At 40.4% G+C, this 19,179-nt stretch overlaps 1 protein-coding gene across 1 annotated transcript in view; it reads left to right on the forward strand.

The window, feature by feature from the left end:
• Positions 1 to 296: 296 nt before the first annotated feature.
• Positions 297 to 19,179, forward strand: part of LONP2 (lon peptidase 2, peroxisomal) — a 36,025-nt gene continuing 17,142 nt past the window's right edge. Inside the window, exons 1-10 of the mRNA XM_038147885.1 lie at positions 297 to 616; positions 1,478 to 1,712; positions 2,391 to 2,522; positions 3,823 to 3,945; positions 4,754 to 4,914; positions 5,118 to 5,212; positions 6,499 to 6,757; positions 12,331 to 12,472; positions 18,298 to 18,448; positions 19,028 to 19,154. Coding sequence (XP_038003813.1) covers positions 384 to 616; positions 1,478 to 1,712; positions 2,391 to 2,522; positions 3,823 to 3,945; positions 4,754 to 4,914; positions 5,118 to 5,212; positions 6,499 to 6,757; positions 12,331 to 12,472; positions 18,298 to 18,448; positions 19,028 to 19,154 — 1,658 coding nt within the window. The 5' untranslated portion in view covers positions 297 to 383. The remainder of the gene's footprint in view (positions 617 to 1,477; positions 1,713 to 2,390; positions 2,523 to 3,822; positions 3,946 to 4,753; positions 4,915 to 5,117; positions 5,213 to 6,498; positions 6,758 to 12,330; positions 12,473 to 18,297; positions 18,449 to 19,027; positions 19,155 to 19,179) is intronic.

Genomic DNA, 19,179 nt, shown 5'->3' on the forward strand with positions numbered 1-19,179 from the left:
GGAACGGGCTCGGCTCGGTGTTTGCAAGGAGACCGGACCCGAGAGGCCCCGGGAGCGGCAGTAAGAGCGGCGGGAGCGCCTCGGGAGCGGCGGGACAGATTCGGGGCCGGCGGGACAGATTCGGGGCCGGCGGGGCCGATTCGGGAGCGATGGGACCGATTCGGGAGCGATGGGACCGATTCGGGAGCGATGGGGCCGATTCGGGGCCGGGCCCGGGCCGGGGGCAGCGCGGCCGCCGCCGGCAGGGGGCGCAGGGCGGGGCGCGCGCGGCCGGTCCCTGCCGGCGCCCGTAGGAGGCGGGGCCGCGGCGCGTGAGGGGCCGGGCTGCCATGGCGGCGGGGCCGGCGTGAGGGGCGCGGGCAGGGCGAGGGTCGCGAGCAGCCATGGCGGCGGGCAGCGCTATCCAGATCCCCACCCGGCTGCCGCTGCTGCTCACGCACGAGAGCGTGCTGCTGCCCGGCTCCACCATGCGCACCAGCGTGGACTCGCCGCGCAACATGCAGCTGGTGCGCAGCCGGCTGCTGAAGGGCACCTCGCTGCGGAGCACCATCATCGGCGTCATCCCCAACACCAGCGACCCCACCTCCGACTGCGACGACCTGCCCAACCTGCACAGGTGCGGCTCGGCCCGGCTCTCCTGTCGCCCTCGCGGCCTGCGGGCACCCCGGAGCCCGGCACGGCCTCCCCGGCCGGGGCTCGCCGTGGGGTCACCCCGCGGGGCCGCCCGGCTCCGCCGGCCCCGGGAAGCGCCTCTGCCCTCGCAGGAGCCTGGTCGCACAACCGACCCAGCGGGCGAGGTGCCGGGGACGGGCTGGCCGGAGGGGAAGTTTGAAAAGAGGCTGAGGTGGCCGAGCAAAATAAGACGAAAGAACGCAGCTCTAGGGCTGTCGCAGCTGTTAACCATAGGATTTTTCACCTAATAGGTAACACGGATATTGACTTAGTTCCCATAAAATAAAAACAAATTGTATTTCTGTCTGGTGAAACTAGCATGATGTAACCCTTACTCTCCGAACTTTATTTATCAGTGGACTTAGTCAGATGTTGCAAGAAAATAACTTCTGTTGTAAATCTGCTTCAAGAGGTCTGGTGATCTAAAATATTGATTCGGTTCAAGGCTGGGAAGAACTGTCGCTTACAGACACTCCCATTTGCCGGTGCATATTGCTTAAGCAGAAATGTCAGTGTGCCTGTCCACAGCCAGATCCATTATGAAAAAATTACTTATCTTTCTAATTTGCATGACTACTATTACAGTACCTTACTTCATTTTTCAGTCAACTTATTTGTATTCAGGTTTTAGGGTTCGGTTTTGTAATCTGTGTTATAAAGGGAATTGGATAATTTGATTTCATTTCACAATAGGAACTATGAGCCATCAGGGTCTTGCAGCCTACAGCTTGATTGCCTCTGACAGGGAGCACACAAAATGTTCTGTGGAAGGTGACAGATAATACAAGATTTGATCTGTTTTCAGGATTGGCACTGCTGCCTTGGCAGTTCAGGTGGTTGGTAGCAATTGGCCCAAGCCGCATTACACGTTGCTGGTGACAGGCCTCTGCCGGTTCCAGATCCTGCAGCTGCTGAAGGAGAAGCCCTATCCCATTGCTGAAGTGCAGCAGTTAGATCGACTTGAGCAGTTCACTAATGGCCATAAATCTGAGGAGGAGCTTGGAGAGCTGTCAGAGCAATTCTACAAGTATGCAGTACAGGTAATTTGTTTAACCTTGTGTGTCACATAACCTGTGGGTATACTTAGGTATGCTTGTTTTCTATCTGCCCTTCTGTTTTTCCAGTTCCTACATTTTTCAACGACTAGTAGAGTTTCAGTATTTGTGCTATAAAATAAATGTTACTGTTACAGCTTGAGGTTTCTGTGCCAAGTTGCAGGGTGTCCACACAGCTCATTGCAGCTGAATCTTGTGCAATTGCTTGTGTTGGTGCTATGATAAGTTGGTGTTTCATACATAGCAATACTATAGATACGTTCTAGTAAAAGATTTGATCCATTTTTACAGAGATATAAGAAAATATATATGAAAGAAGTATAGTGAATGAGAATTTAAAAGGCGTATTGAAAAAGTGTCATGGGGAAGTTTTTTATCAGGGTGCGTGGGGGAAATAGGAGATGTATGTATTGAAAAAAATGCTGCAAACAATGATGATACTTTTGAACTTCTGAAACAAGCAGAAAGCTCAAAGTCTTGGTGCTCTATGCTGGGTTAGTGTCTCATCTGTGAACTTTTGGTGAACTTGTTTCAGTAGCTTTTTGGCAAACTACCTGGACATGCTTCACACTGAAAGACACGGTTGCGTTTAGGTCTGAGAGGCACTGAGATCATTCCAGAAGGAGCCCAGCAGCCATTAGCGGTGTTCCTTGTGTCTTGTAGCTGGTTGAGATGCTGGATATGTCCGTGCCTGCAGTCGCAAAGCTCCGGCGCCTCCTGGACAATCTGCCCAGAGAAGCTCTGCCAGATATCCTGACCTCCATCATCCGAACTACCAACCAAGAGAAGCTGCAGGTATTGTCTTCTTCAGCACTTTTACTGCTAGTTAGGTGTTGCTATATTTTAGAGTCAGTCACTTTTAGGTAATTTTGGAATTGCTTACACTTGTGACTGTACAGTGATAACATCATGCCAGCAGGGATTTGTGTTGCAGCTGAGCGTGAATGCTTGCGAAATGGTTTGATGGTGTTGTTTAAAGTGTTTACGTATGCATGTGGCCTAAGGTAAATAGATCTAGTTGGGAAATCTTGGAAATGGTTCACTTTGTTAAACTTAAATAAGTAGAGCACGGACTTCTCATAGTAAAGATGATAAATCTTTCTTCAGGTTGTGTTAAAACTTTGCATATTTATCCCAGCTGACTGATCATTGTACATATCTTAATACTAATAACTTCAGAATTAAAATACTTCTGGTATTAGATTTAAATATTTTTTAAAAACATCTTGAAGTCTGCGTTTCTTTAAAGACTGAGACAGTGGTTAAATTTCTGTCATATGTCAAAGTAAATCTGGGCAAAAATGATCTATATGGCTTGGTGCTTATTCATCTGATTTCTGTGTTTGCTTGCTGTGTTTTGGAAGTTGTTCCTTTTCTTCTCTAACTGCTTGTACTGCACCTGGAATTGAAAGTGTGTTAGGTTCTTTCAAAGCACCACAAGTAGAAATTAATGCAGTAGGATTTGAAGGGAAGGTGTGTTCTATAGCTGAATATCCTGCTGGAGGAAGGTACATTAGGTATCAGGGTGTCACTTTTTCATTATTAGAAGTTCTAAAGAAAAGAACAGCTGGTGGAAGCTGTGGAAATACAGAGGAGCAGAATTCTACCCATTTCCACACATTAACTTCATTTAATATGGAAATGAACTTGTGTACAAAATATTAAAAGGACAAAATAAACAAAAAATCTCTGAACGAAAACCTTAAGGCACTAGGTGATTTTATTTTCCCCTGGGTTACCCAAGGAGATGATGCTGTAATGTTTTTAACAGGGCCATCTCTTTTCTGAGGCCCAGTAATTGAAAAATAGAACATTGGTAGATGTTTGCCATAGAAAATGCAACTGAAATATTAAGATGTTTTAAAACTAGACAGGGTTAGAGAATTTTCTCTAGTTTGAAGTTCTTTGTAGTTCAGGCATCTGTACCCTTGAGGGTATACTGTATTCTCCTTGCTTTTCTTGCTACCTGTTTTCCTAAATCCATCTATTCTGTACCTCTGGTCAAAAGCCAGTAGCAGTACCTCCATGTTCCCTTCCCCCAGAGTGAGGATTCATCAGTGTAACTTGTTGGCTGCTTACAACTCTCTGCTCTTAGATTTTAGATGCTGTTAGGCTGGAAGAACGGTTCAAGATGACCATACCATTACTTGTTAGACAGATTGAAGGCCTGAAGCTGCTTCAGAAAACAAGGAAGTCCAAACAGGATGATGATAAAAGGGTATGGAGCTTTAAATTTGGAATACTTAAACATTCTAAATAAATACTAAGATGCACTTTTTAAATAGGCTAATGAATGCATGATTTTAATCTGTGCATTTTTAATGTGTAGCCATAGCTGGCAACTTTGGCTGTGTAAATACACAAAAGACAAAAGATTTGTTTAAAACTGCCTAGGTTTTATTTTAATGTTTTTTAAATTTAATTTTTATCTTAGTCTGAGCACTTTGTGACATAAAATGAATGCTCACGTTCCTCTGAAGAGTCAGTTCACATGCTTGGTATGCACACAGTGAGTTCTGGCCTGTGCAGTGAAAGGTGTATTGTTTACTGATGGCATTGCAGATGAGTGGCAGCTTTTGAACTACAGATAAAGAATAGGTGTTGTAAAATGGAGCTTGTTCACTTTGCTGCATCTAACTGCACTTAAATAGTTTAGTAACTGGAAAGTTATTGAGAAATGAAAAAATACAAAGATGTACTCATTTTTCTGCTTAATATGGTGGGCTGCAGTGCTTGAAATATCACAAATAGCTCCTTTCAGTTTTGTTCCTGTTTTGTGCTGTTTGCAAGTTTAGAATATATGATAAACTTACTTAGGAAATGTATAAAGAACTGTAACTTTTTAAAGTAGCACCAATTAACGCTTTTTGAAGTTAATTTCTGGAGTTAAAACTTTCTGGAGTTCTGAATTTTTCTGTGCATCTTACCTGGTTTTTTTGCCATGATTTTCATTCAAAGCCAAAGTACACAGCTTATTTAAAACCCAAGATCTGGTGCAATTCTGTGGCTCTGTTTCCATTGCACAGGTTGTAGCTATTCGTCCTAATAGAAGAATCAGTCATGGAAGCATTACAGAAGATGAGGAGGAGGAGGAAGATCATGATGATGTTGTCATGCTAGAAAAAAAGATTAGAACATCCAGTATGTCAGAACAAGCTCTTAAAGTTTGTCTTAAAGAAATAAAAAGGTAGGAGGCTTTTGAATGGTGGTTTCTTTTAAAATTTAAAACAAATCTTGCAGACCTTTTCCTGTTTGATATATGTTCGTGTTGGTTGTGTTTTTGAAATTATTTCAAACCTCAGGCAGCAATTGCTGCCTTGTGGTGCAGTAGAGGCTTCTTTTGCATTTAATTTTTGGTTGGCCTTTTGAATTCTGTACTTACATTTCCAGATTAAAGAAGATGCCTCAGTCAATGCCAGAATATGCTTTGACAAGAAATTACTTGGAACTGATGGTGGAATTGCCGTGGAACAAGAGTACAAAAGGTAAACCCTTGTCTTAGAGGTGATGGTCGTGCACAGACATTTTAGGACAAATAACTATCCTGTAAACACTGTGAATTAGTTCTGTCTTTTAAAAACATTGTTCATAAGTTACTGTAAGCCAGGTAAACCATTAGACTTCAGTGAGAGCTGTACACTGAATAGCCTGTGTAGCTCAGTTGTATATCTAAGAATGTGAATTTAAAAAGTATTAAGAATAGTTTCGTTAAAAAATGAAGGTGTTACTAATGACAGTTTTTGCCAGTATGTATCAAAGAAATGAGCATCTAATTATATTTTGTCTGTCAGACAAAAAACCCTTTTGGAAATTTCTATAACATTGGTCTTTCTGAAGAAGATTCTGGTTTATCTTAAGCAAGTGTGGTAAGAAACAAAAGGATAAAAAACCACAATTGTAGTTAATTTTAATAATTGCAGCTTAAGGAGCAGTAGAAAAACTGAGTCGGTGTCTGCTTTGTATCATAGTTTTTGGAGCTGGGAGTAGAGGGTTTTACTGTTAATACAGAATACAGTGTGCAAAAATGGAGAGTGAGGAAAGAATAAGAAACCAAACATGACCAACAGACATCTCCTACTGACCAGCACAAGTAGGTTAAGTGGGCAGAATTACTTTGCACAAGGTGAACTTAGCACACCTGCATGTCCATCTCTACCCTTCTGGTGCTGTTTGTAGGGAAGAATTGTTACTGGTTTGAAATAGAGCCCTGGCTGTTTACAAATCTTGTAAATATTTTTTTATTCATTAAATTGTAAAAAGATCTGCCTACATGTACTTTGCAGTATTATTCAAAGAATCCCCAAATGAGTAAAATGTTTGTTGACAGTCATATCCTAGCAGAATGTTTTCTGGGTGGAAGTTGCTCTTTGATCTTTTAAAATTATGCTGTGTCATGTGAAGTTTGGTGTTTTTACTTTAAGCAAAGTTTGTGAGCGTGACCCATGTGATTGCTACTTTGAACTCTGTAACTACAGTGAAAAAAACACACATGAATACAGAAATAGAAAATCATGACAATTATTTTAGCCTTGGATGTCATTATCAGTATTGTGTCATTTTCAGTACTATAATCTGTCTAGCTGAGGTCTAATTTCTTTATTAAAGAAGGAAATTAAAGAAGAGCTTTAATACCCTTGTTTTAGAAAAGCATTGTGTGGGATATGTGTGAGCTGGGGGATTGCCCTGATGAAGGGATGTGTTCCTGCTGTAGGATCAGGTGTTTCCATTTCTGAGGTACGCGTGCTGATCTCTGTGCTGTTGTCAATGCCAGATCGCCTGGAGATCCGCGCAGCTCGCATTGTTTTGGACAATGACCATTATGCCATGGAGAAGTTGAAGAAGAGAGTTTTGGAGTACTTGGCTGTGCGACAGCTTAAAAACAACCTCAAGGGACCCATTCTTTGTTTTGTGGGGCCCCCAGGAGTTGGTAAAACCAGTGTTGGAAGATCAATTGCAAAGACTTTGGGTCGAGAATTCCACAGAATTGCTTTAGGAGGAGTCTGTGATCAGTCTGATATTCGAGGCCACAGGTAATTACTTCTTTTCCCAATTGCCCATTCCAAAGTTTTTTCTTTGCAGAATGTATTGATGTTTTCACTGTTCAGCCAATACAGAGAAATTTTGCTTCTATGAAACAATGGTAGGTTTTTATTGATTTTCCTTGGTATTAAGTGGTATTACTTGGGAGAGAATTTTGATGGGAATGGATGTTTAGTGCTGTTGTACAGCATTTATTCTTTCCTCCTGCTGCTCTTTTATTTTCATAGGGAATGGATTTCATCTTCAGTTATTTTAGCACTTTGAAGTAAAATTCTGTAGAAAGTTTAAAGCAAACTCTTGATTTTTCTGCTTTTTAAGAGAGATGTAAAGATTTAATTATCCAGTATAGCCTGCAGTAGCAATACATTCCTTCATAACCATGTTTGCTGCTAAAAGACGAGAGGAAACTTGGAGTGATACATGAAAGTTGCTAGAGGATAGCAATGGACTTGTTTGTGCACTGTTTTCCTGTTTCAGAAGGAGATTTTTGCAAGAGCACCTAAGCTGACAGGTTTCAAAGGAGATTTTTTGGATGACATTCCTTTGGACTGTTTTTGGTGTTGGGCTCTTTATGTATCTACTGTTTAGTCTTTTAAATTTGTATTACTCCATTCCTCAGTCCTTGCACCTGGAGGCATAATGAATGGGCAGTAGTGATAGATAACTGCCGAGCACCAGTGCAGCATTTTTGTTTCCATTACACATATTTTATGCTTATTGCATGTGGTGAAGGAAATCTGAAATAATGAATTTTAGTCAGGTTTTCTTTTTGAAGTCATGTTATTGAATAAAATTTCTCCTTACAGCAGTAGGTGAATACTGTGAATTAAAGCTATCAGTTATTTTTTTGATGCCATCTAAAAGTTAATTTTGCCCAGTGGCTATGCAGCTACTCTCAGTAGGATACACCTAAAATAGAATGTCCTAAAAACAACTTAAAAAGTGACTCAACAACATGTGTTATTCGAAATGAAGCCACTAGAGGCTGTGGAATACTCAGCATCATGGAAAGTAACTTTTCCAGACAGAGCAGAGCAGGACTCAGTCCTTTGTAACAGGGAAGCCACATCTTGAGCTTGACATTATAAACAAAAGTCAAACTTCCTATCTGGTGCTTAGACCTCATAAAGAGTAAAGACAGGGAGAGTCATATGAGAGAGCCTCTAAAAAACTTTTTCATTCAGGTGTTTGTGGCTGTCACACATTTTTGAGAGCATTATTAAGTTACTAATTTATGTTAGAGACTAACTGTTATAAATGTCATATTAAAAAGTGTATGAAATTAGCCAATGGGAAATATTTGCTGAGAGATTTTATTTTTCACCAGTAAAGGAAAATGTAATCTAGAATTAGCAAGAACATTGTGTGGTTACTGTTCAACAAGCAAGTGTTTAGTTTAAAAATGAACTTTAGAGCAGTTGATACCAGGAGTCCTTTGTAGCTAACTGCTTTTTCCAGTTTCTTTGTAGCTAAAATCAAACCCACCTGTTGCATACTGGATTTTAAATTCTGCTTTGGTTCATTTTCCTCCTTCTCAGAATAAGATTTAATCACATTAGAGCTACAGTTTTTCTGTAGAGCTCTGTAATGTCCTTTTGTGTGAATAAATCCTTCAAGTTACTCCCAGTCAGGTGAATCCACGTTGGCAGTCTGGTGGCAGTCAGAAGGAGGTGGTCTGGAAGTGCAGGGGAGACAGACTGTTGCTTTCTGAGTTTCACTGTCGAGCAGGCTGATTTTCTAATATTACACCTCAGAAGACATTGTATTTCTCCTAAAAGCTCCTTATTAGGCTTTGGGGCTTAAGAATTCCATTAACATTGCAGGAGAAAAGTACTGTATGTGCCTACTGATGTACTGAACATGTAGAAAAATGTACCGAATGTACCAGAACATTCAAAAGGAACTGTTTCAGCTTGACTTGCGAGCAAACAGTGCCTGAAATAGCTTTCACTTGGCCCCTTTGGTGCAAGGTGCAGACTGAGAGATTCGGCAGACAAAGCTCTTGGAGAGCAGCAGGCTGGGCTGTGGTGTCTCAGTAACTGTGCTGTCCCACCTGATGTGTAAACGTGGCAATTGGAACTGCCCAGATTGGCCATTCCACTGGGGATCATGAACCTGCCCCTGGAGCTTGGGAATCCTTCACTGATTGAGTGAAGACCCCAAAATGAAATCATCCTCTTGGTATAAAACCAGAACTCCTTGAGCAGACATCCTTCAGCTGTTGTCTGCATTTACCACTCATCTATACCATGTGTTAAAGTATGTTGGTTTACACTTGTCGTTTACTTGTATTAAAAGAAAAAAGAAAAAAAAAACCCACAAACCACTCTGAAGAATGACTTAGTACTTTTCCCCAAGAAGTACAGTGCTTTTAAAATCTCCTGGATATTGATATTTTGTATCACACAGGAAATGTATGATCTTCTCTGTTGTGTGTTTTTTCTATTTCTGAAAAGGAAAGATGTAATTGTGCCATTTATTTATAGTGGTACTGGTGAGATAAGTGTGAAGCTCTGGTTTCTCACCTTCATGTGAAACACTCCTTCTTGTATCACCACTGCTTTGCAGTTTCAAGAGCTCGGACAGTTCACTTCTGCCTTAGGCCTTTGCTGAAGGCTTGCTCAGGTGCTTCTGTTTGAGGAGAGGGGGGATTCCTCACCAGGACAGCTGTGCTGGCACAACTCCCTGCACAGGCCTTGTTGCACCAGAGAAAAACAAACTTCAAACAGCTTCACCCATGAGAGGAATGAGCTTTGTTAGACAAGTACAAAACAGAGGTAGATTTGTAAAGCCCTTGAGTGCATGCAATCTCTGGCCTTGCACAAAAAAAAAAAAAAAAAACCACAAAAAGGCTGTTACCTTGTGCAAGGACTTAAAGAAACAGTGCTGTTACCTTTGTTATCCTTTTCTAGCCCTGTAGTTAAAAATTATTTAAAACTTTTTGTCTTGAGATCACTGTGAAGAAAGTTTCTTTCTTTCAATGATAATACCACTGCTTTAAGGGTTCTATTTCGTAGGCTTCCCCAGTTTAGTTTGGGAGAACCAAGAAGGCTGATTCCCAGCTGATTTTTTTACATTTTCTAGGATACATAGTGCCTGATGACATACTCTAACACTCTAGTGTTTAGTTTAAAGTTACTTTTTCACTCTATATAAAAAGATTACTAAGTTGCAGACTCTGCCTGGAGCTCTCAAGGGATTGGGTTTTTTAAGTGTTGCTGCACAAGCGAGGTAAGTAGGAAACCTGCTCTATTATTTGAGTGGGGAAAGCTGACTGTCCTCTGGGTTTAATGCAGGGAAAGAAACTGCATCAAAAAATGAGCAAAGCAATGTGGGATATTGTTTAACTTCCTTTCAACCCTAGCAAAAATAATGAAATCAACATCACATTCAGTGAGAGTGTTCCTAAACTTTAGCATTTAGTTTTGCATCTTAAAAGGCAAAGGTTAACAGCCAGACAAATAAATGGCCATATCTGCTTGTAATTTTAATATATTCTGGCTGGTTTTATGTGTAAATACTTGCAGAGCCTGCCTTACCAAGGATTCTTTTGTTGAGATGTGTTCCCCTAATAACTTTGGAGATCTCAAGCATTTGATTATTAGTATAAAAAAATAGGTATTGGTCCATCTTTAGTAAATGAAGAGTACTACAGGTTTAGACAATTGCATGTTTGCCTTCATTTAGTTTATAAACCAGCCTCTTTCTTAAAACTCAATGGAACATGGATAGCTCAAATCTTTATGGGATTCAAAAGGACCAAGTAGAACTGTGTATGTAAAACCACAAACATGCATTGAAAAAGTGTAATGTTTTAAAGCATGCACTTGAGAATAATGTAGCAAGCAAGAACAAAGAATGTTTGATGTTTACCTAATTATGTTACCCTATTACTACCGTAAGCAAAATACTGAAACAGTTGTGCTGCATTGTCTCTGAAGCATATAAAATTATTTTCTAGTGAGCACCTTGTGGAAAAAAAACAACCCAGAGACAAACAAAACTACCACCACCAAACAAAACCCAAAACCACAAAAAGAAAAGAACCCAAACCTATAACTAAAAAAACCCAAATCCCCCCAAAACCAAAGAAATACCCAAACTGCTACACTGACACATTTATTTACACTGGTAAGTGATTCACTCCTGTGAACTCCAGCTCTGATTGAGTCTCCTCATTTTCTGAATGCACTCCATGGAATGCTTTCCCTGTCTTGGCAAGGCTGTGGGTGAGCAGATGGAGGAGGAGGAGGCAGGCTGGCAGTGTAATAGCTCCCCATGCCGAGTCCTGATCTGTAATGAACGTTCCACAGCGCAGCCCTCCCGAGAGCAATCCGCTCCCTTGCTGCAGATTAAGACTGCACAAAGGCACTGAAGTGAGGAACTGTTGCCTGCTGGCTGCTTCAGTCTTTAGCAGCTGCCTCAGGAAGGTGGTAACAGGCAAACTGAATTTCTCTTGCATTGCTGGCTGTTTAGAAGATCTTGAAACCTTTTATTTTTTTCTCAGATCTAGAATTAAATTAAAATTAAATTTTATTTACTGCAATTTGTTTCCTTAGTGGTTAAATGTTACATGGAACTGACACCATTGCTGTGTGGTTTGGGTTCTGGTTTTTGGGGTTTTTTTGGGGTTTTTTTATGTATTTAAAGTAATCTCTAGTATTTTTTGAAATTAGTCCCGTGGTATTTTTCATTTCATGTTTGTAAATGTCATCCTGTTTATTTTAGACAGTAGTGAACCAGATCGTATGGCAAAGCAGGCCTGTTCTGCTTGTCTGCTTTGCGAGGGTCATGAGCTAGATACTGTAATTCAGCACTTAATGTATCTCTTTCTTCTTAGAATTTCATGCTCTTAATTATAGTATTTTAAGTAGTTATGGCACAAGCAGAAATGAATGTGATACATGCAGCAAACAAGTGTTACATGCATCTGTAAAATATAGTTGTGCTCTGTGTGTGTTATGGAAAAAAGGTTTTACTGATTTGCTAAATAAATTCAAACTTGTCATTTTTTTGTTTCATTGCAGTGTTCAGCTTTTCATTTTATATTGAAATGACAGTAAATACTGTTCTTTTTGGTGGGTGTTTATTAAACCGTGCTGTCAAGGGGACATTGACAGTTCAGCATAATTGGAATTTTGCTCTCTTTTGTAACATGCTGTGTGAACTCTGTTGTGATGACAAAATCCCAGCATTGTAATTATGAAAATGTTTTCATTAATGAGGTTTCCAAATCTGCTTCTGTTTGTTCTTACAGTACACGGATGCTGGTACTGGAACATGTTAAGATGTCCACAAGCTATGAAGTTTGGATACACTTTCACGCAAATTATTATCTTTGCAGACCAGCTAGTTCATCTGCTGTTACAATTGCTTGTATTAGCTCCGTTGTATGTTCCATATTTTTATCAAGTATTCCACAATTTTTTGCAAAAAAAGCAAGAATTGTTGAAGTGCTCCTTGTTTTTCTATTTTGCCTGGAGTTATACTTGTGATATTTTTTATGTTGCTGCTCCTGTTCCCAGTGTCACCACCCTGTTTCTCCGTCCCCTTTCCTTTCCAGGCGCACCTATGTGGGCAGCATGCCTGGCAGGATCATCAATGGGCTGAAGACTGTGGGGGTGAACAATCCTGTTTTCCTCTTGGATGAGGTGGATAAGCTGGCAAAGAGCTTGCAGGGGGATCCTGCAGCAGCCTTGCTTGAGGTAAGAGGTGTTAAACTGCAAGCATTTCATTTGGATTTTAAAAGAATTAAACTGGACTCCGAAGATTCACTGGACAAAAGAAGGCCTGAGAGTGCCAGCCAGCTCTGTTACTCAGGTATCAGCTGCTGAGTTCTGACATGGGTGGGTTTCTCTCAGTTCCTTGGGCACAGTGCAGGTGCTGTTACAGTGGCCAAGTAACAGAAATCTCAGTGAGCTGTACTTGAAGGCAAGGATAGATTTTGGGGTGTTTTCTGTATTTAAATAGTGTTCAAGCCCTGAACATCACTTACTTGGGGGACTTCAAGACATTGATTTTTAATGATTAATGTTGTTAGCTAAGAAAGAACTGTAGAGGATCTAGACAGTAACTAAACTTCTTCAAGTTTTCAATTTCTTTCTTGGAACAACTTTAATATATTTTTGAAGCTCTTGATGGTACCAGCTTGTATTGGAGCTAAGCAGTTTACCCAGTGCATAATATGGACTAGACGCATGTTCTTTTAGGAGCATTTCTTTAATTAGTGTCGTAATTAACTTTCTGAACTTAGATTTTTCATGTAAGTCACAGATTCCCACTCCTTGACTGATTATGGTGTGATGAGTGCTTGGCTGATTATGGTGTGATGAGTGTTAGCTTTCCATGAGAGTCAGGTTTTCCATGAGTGTATTTTTTCTGAACTTCTGGCAGTCAGATATGAATTAATCTAATTTTGAAGCATGTATTACATTTATTTTACCATAAAGGTTTTAGAGTTGTTGAAGTTGATTTGCTTAAAGACACAACATTCCGGAGATTTGATTGATGACTTTGTTGAATGAGATACTGTTGGAATATTTTGTAAATCTCATCAAGGGTTGAGATGTTATTAATTAGGTTTGTTGAGCTTTCAGGAGGCCAAAACTGGAGTGATCATGAGGAAGATAAATTGAGACCTGTGCCTTGCAGGCTTCATGTGTCATGTAGCAGACAGCAGTAAGGAGTTTCAGAACCTTCATCCCAATTTCCATTTTCTAGAGTGTGACGTGATACCCCGTTACAATTCCTTTTCCCACTGATTTGTGCATGTTCAGTGCTTTTATTCTAGCACTTTGCTGGAGAGAGGAAGGAGCGTGTCCTCAGGTGTGGGGAACAGACAAAGCACTGCCCTTCCCTGGGCAGAAAGAAGGCTGTGTGCTTCTTCCTGTGCCAGCACGGCTGGCAAAGGAGAGAATGAGGGAGGTGCTGGCACAGTGAGGCTGGGCCAGGCTGAATTGTTGAGGCTGCCAGGGCAGATGCAGCACTAATGCACGTGGTGGTTTTAGTATTGTGCATGCTTAGAGATTCCTTGCACTGCTCTAGTTTACACACTGCCTTCTCTTTTGTGTTCTCTCTGGCCCTAGGGGCTGCCATGTTCCCGCTGTTGCAGCTGCAGTGCTTCTGGCATGGTTCTGTACCTGTTTCAGTCAAAAGGAGAGGCATTAGTGAAAAATGCCCACATTTTTTGAGCTAGCCTGGCTCACTTTCACAGAAGTGACTTAGGGCATAATCCTAGAAGCATCTCAGTTGTCAGAGCTGAGGTGTGGTAGCTTTAGTAGGTGGGGATGAAAGTGGTTCTGATAGTATTTTCCTACAGAGTCATTCTAATGACTCTCTTGACTGACAGTGCTTAATGCAGTGATTTAAATATGAAAAATGCTACTTAAATTAAGGTGTCATGAGCTCATCTGGATGCTGTATGACATTCTGCAAATGAAGTGTCAATTGACTTCCTACAAACGTCATTATTTTCTTCCTGCTAGATAGTGGAAAATTACTGTTTTGACAAGGCCAACGAGTTCTTTGAAAATCAGTGTATGAACAGGCTGTGGTTTGAGAGCTCTGTTTTGATCTTTGCATGTTAACATGAACTAGTAGTAATTTAAATGTGCTAGAAAATAGCATGGCTTCACTTCTTGAGCTTTTAAAAATGACAGTTATGGTCCTTTACCTGTGCATTTTACACCTTTTTAGGATGCATGAAGGGCCTCAAAGTGCAGAGAAAACAAGCAGAGAAGTGTAATAAATACATTATTCCTTGTGCTATTCCTCGGAGAGATTTATTTACACTTTGCTGAAAGTGTAATGCTCTCTGTTTCTGAGTTTGCTAATACCTCTCCTGTAATTTGTCTTTTAGTACTTGAAATAAGTTGTTCTAATTCTAATCAATGAATGGATAAAAATACCTGAAAATCAGTTTTTTCTATTGAGCTGGCTATTGTTTGCTGTGCAGACACAATGATTTGGGATTTCTTGGGAAGAGTGTTCCAATCATGAATCTAGATCTGTATATTAATATTGGTAATTTTATTCAACCTTTGCTGGGTTTTATAATTTTTTTTTCATTCCCTGCTCTTCGGTAGAGAACAATTGTGGTTTTCTATTGTGTCATTTGTGAAGGCAAACAAATTTAATTAATACTTGTTTAATTGGTGGTGTTGGAATTCTGGTACTTCGTTGCTGCTTTGAGATGTTTCTGTTTTCCATCTTTTAAACCACATTCTCAGGGATATTCAGCTCTGCTCCTGTCATGGATTTTTCCAGCTGAACCTCATAAAGTTCACTTCCCACTGCCTGCCTGGGCTGCAGGGTTTATGTAAGCCTTGCTAATTACCCATCAGTTGCATCTGGAGAAGTAATTGCTCTATTAACCATGGCTGGGCTGCTCCTCTGTGAGATCTTTATGTCTCTCTACTGCTGGCTAAACATCCTGAAGCAGGTGCTTTACCTCTTCTAATGGACAGATGTCTGATGGCTGGACATAATAGCCTCATTTTCATCTGCTTCTCGTGGTTTATGTGGTTAGAAGGTCCATCTGGAGTGAGCAGAGGTGGGTGTTATGCTGGAGAGCAAACAATAGTCAGTGGTCACCTAACTGCTGCATTTGCTGTTCACACTGCTGCTTGTCTGGTAAGTGCCATCATTAAGTATGAAAGGCACATCCTTTATTCCTTAATGTGTAGGTGTGTTAAATTCTTGCTGTCCACAACAGGGCATATTCAGGAAGAAAATTGCTATCCCTGTGAGCTTGGAGCAAAGCTTGGTGCTTTCTAATTGCTGGATATGTGTTTAGTTCTAATGCTTCTGCAGAGCTGGTGCTTCAGTAAGACAGAATGTCTTCCTATTTCCAGTTACTGTTCATTAACAAAGGAATATTTTAGTCTAAATTTAGATGACCTCTGTTAAAAACAGAAGAAAACAGAAATGGATCCAAGTGCCTGATAGTGACTATTTGTATGCAAGGAAATTAGACCAGAAGCATAGCCAGGCAATTAAATGTTCATGGAATTTATTCTGGATTTTGTGGTAATAAAAAAGCAGTTACAGAGGAGCCTTTGTATGCATGTGAGCTATCTGTCATAAATTAGCCAAGATATTTTGTGCACTGAATGTTCTTTTTGTACTTCGTATTTCTGTATTGGTTGAGTATCTTGGAAAACTTTTGAACTTGAGCTTCAGGACAGATACCTAACTGAAGAACAGTTCTATTTGCTTTGGAAAGTCTGTTTGAAATACATAGGCAGGACATTGTATCTTATTCTAAAAAACAGTTACCATGACAAAGAATTATGACTCCAGAGGATCTCCAGCCCTTGTAAAACAATCTCAGATAATTCACATTTTTAGATATAATCTGAGTTGGTTTGGATTACAGTTTCCTTTATCTTTATTGGATAGTATTTTTTGCACATGAGTACAATATCAATATTTTGTATATCTTCATAAATAGCATTCTACTCACCAGCTTGGCACTTAGCAGGGTTCATAAGGATTTTTAGTTGCAGACTAGAAGGAGAAAGAAACATGCATGTAAATAAATGTGTCAAAACACCAGTTTGGTCTGTCAGAATACATTGTTTTTCAGCAACTTTGGAATTACTTGCAAACACTTCAGCTGATAGACTAGAATTCTGTGGAAATATCAATATTAAAAAAAAGGAGTAAGTTGAATTAGGATTAGCTATTTAAAACAGTTTAGAAAATTTTGCAAGAGTAGCCTTTGAGTGGGAAGCTAATATTTGGAATAGACCTGGCTGTTTTGAAGCCAGTTTGTAGCTGCCGTGCTTGCATGCCCTGCCTGTTGCTGTGTCTCACTGTGGTTTGGGGCTGCACTGGGGGGCTGGCTCAGGTAAGGCACATCTCTGAATTATGCATCAGTGGACTTGGCTTGTCAGGATACTTCAAGGCCTTTGCCTTTGTTTGTAAAGAAGGAAGTAAATGACAGCAGCTTCTTGCTGAAGAGGGTAAGAAAAGCTTTTGAATAGCTTAGAGCCAGTGCACACTGGCATTCACTGAGTTCCAGCCCTAGGTTCAGAACTGAAGCATATGCTTCAGTATGTTTTAAGATTTCACTCTTAAGGGCAATGTGTAACTGCTCTTAAATCTGTGCAGCACTTCAAAAAAAATCCCAATATATTCTGGTTTTTTAGGAAGGTCAGCTGTGATTCTGGCATTCTGTAATATAAGAATTTTTAAAGTTTGTTCCAATCATTAATTTTTTCAAAATATTTTTTCACTTTTCAAAGCTTGAGGAGAATTTAAGAGCAATGAAAATTCAGAATGGTTTCTTTTATAACTATCAAAGAAGTCCTCAAGTTCAGTTGCTGTTTTTTAATTATCAGTACAGTTCTTGGCTATAATTCAGGTTGTGTGCATTCATTTGGGTGTAGGCAGATAAGTTATTTTGACAGTGGAGTGCTGTTTCTCAGGAGATGCATGGGTCTCATTATTTGTGACATGAGAATTATTTGTGTGGGTGTAGCATTGATCATTCATCATTTGGGAACGAAGAGTGTGGCTGTACTTCAAGGGGATGTGAAACAAAGGTGGCTCACAGGTGATATAAAAGCCAGGAGTATATTGCTGTGTACAATGAACCTCCCATTTGTGGCACTGTTAAAAAAATCTACAAGACAGCATCTCTGTACCCTTGTGTTCCACATATGTATTGAATATTTATCACCTAATCTTAAATCTAGGCAAGTGTTGCATTAGCACGTGTAAGTTGTACTAAAAACAATAGGAAGACAACACAGTTACTGAAGCCCTAGTTCTACTTGTTCAGTAGATTTTTGTGGTTGGTCAGACTGTGTGTTTTTGTTCTGCAGTGCTTGTTCAGTTTTGTCTCTGTTGTTTTTTGTCTCTGTTGTTTTGGAAGAAAAAGAAAAATGATTGTGTTGGGAAGGCCAGGGCTCGCCAAGGGTCAGAGCTTGCCTGGGATGTCGTGGGCAATAAGAGTTTGTACTCCTCCTTTAGTAATAAAGGCTGGACAAAGCAGAAAGAGTGGGGCAGGTGATTTTGTGCCAGCTGGTAAGGCTGGGATTGTGTTCTTCCCCTTGTTCTTACAAGGGAGATCTCATGGGCTGCTGTGAGAGTAAGAAGAGCTGCCAGCAGCAGGTGAGGGTTGCAGTCAGGGATTACTTGGAAGAATTCTCCTTGTTCCGTGGGACCACATGTGCTGCTTTTCCAAGGTTGCTGTGAGTCCTTGAAGGGCCACTCAGCCACGTGTGAAAGGTCATGGAGATGCAGCTTAGGGGAGGTGCTTGATGGCTGGAGAAATGCTGCAGCACCTGTAGGAAAGGGCAGGAACAACTCATGGGGAAGTGGCTTTTTGAACTGTACCTGTGATGTGATATGACATGTAGTCACAGAGTAATGCAGGCAAGGCCAGGATTTAGTGATATCCATAACATATTTCATTGCTGTAAAGTCAGATGTGACAGATCCAAAAGGAATATAATAAAAATGTGCATATTTTATTTACTTCTGATTGAACAATTGTGTGACTTTTGTGTTCACTCTTGTTAAGGTCTTGGATCCAGAACAAAATCACAGTTTCACGGATCACTACTTAAATGTAGCCTTTGACCTGTCCCAAGTGCTTTTCATAGCCACAGCCAACACTACAGCTACAATCCCACCTGCCCTGCTGGACAGAATGGAGGTTATCCAGGTGCCAGGTAACACTGCAGTGCCTTCATTACATGGCTGTTGCAAGTCCTTAAACAAGTTTGGGGTGTTCTTGCTGAAATGAAAGGCAGCTTCTTAAGGAAAACCTGCCAGGAATCTGGAGTGCATGGCTGGGGTGATTAAAAGGGACAAGGCAGGATGCCTCTGCTGTGGCCTCTGTCACAAGAATAGTATTTAGCATCGTATTGGCACTCAAAAAAATTATTTAAAAGTATTTAGCACTCAGGAAAACTCAGTTCCAGGTCTGTGGTGATACATGGATACATTCTGTAATGATATTTTCCTTCACTGATTAGTTTGTATTCTAATGGTCAGTTAGCTGATGCATCTTTTTAAGATTCCAATGGAGAAAAGGGTCTTTGAAACACTAAAATTCTCTTCTTGTTTGCATGAAGTTATGAATAGTCACAAAGAATCATACCAACAGCCTTGTAAAGTATAGCTGGGGGAGGCTTCTTAAATTCAGTCAGGTGGAATTGTAAAAGATAAGATATTTGATTATATTGTAGTGTCTAAGCAAAAAGGTCATTAATAAATACATGGGGGTTTTTTGTTGTTTTTTTCTGAAGGATACACACAAGAAGAAAAAATTGAAATTGCACATAGACACTTGATTCCTAAACAGCTTGAACTACATGGTCTGACTCCACAGCAAATACAGATTCCCCAAGTAACCACTTTGGGCATAATTACCAGGTAAATCTGTTCATTGCTTTCAATT

This window comes from Motacilla alba, chromosome 11 (assembly GCF_015832195.1).
Source record: "Motacilla alba alba isolate MOTALB_02 chromosome 11, Motacilla_alba_V1.0_pri, whole genome shotgun sequence".
Taxonomy (NCBI): domain Eukaryota; kingdom Metazoa; phylum Chordata; class Aves; order Passeriformes; family Motacillidae; genus Motacilla; species Motacilla alba.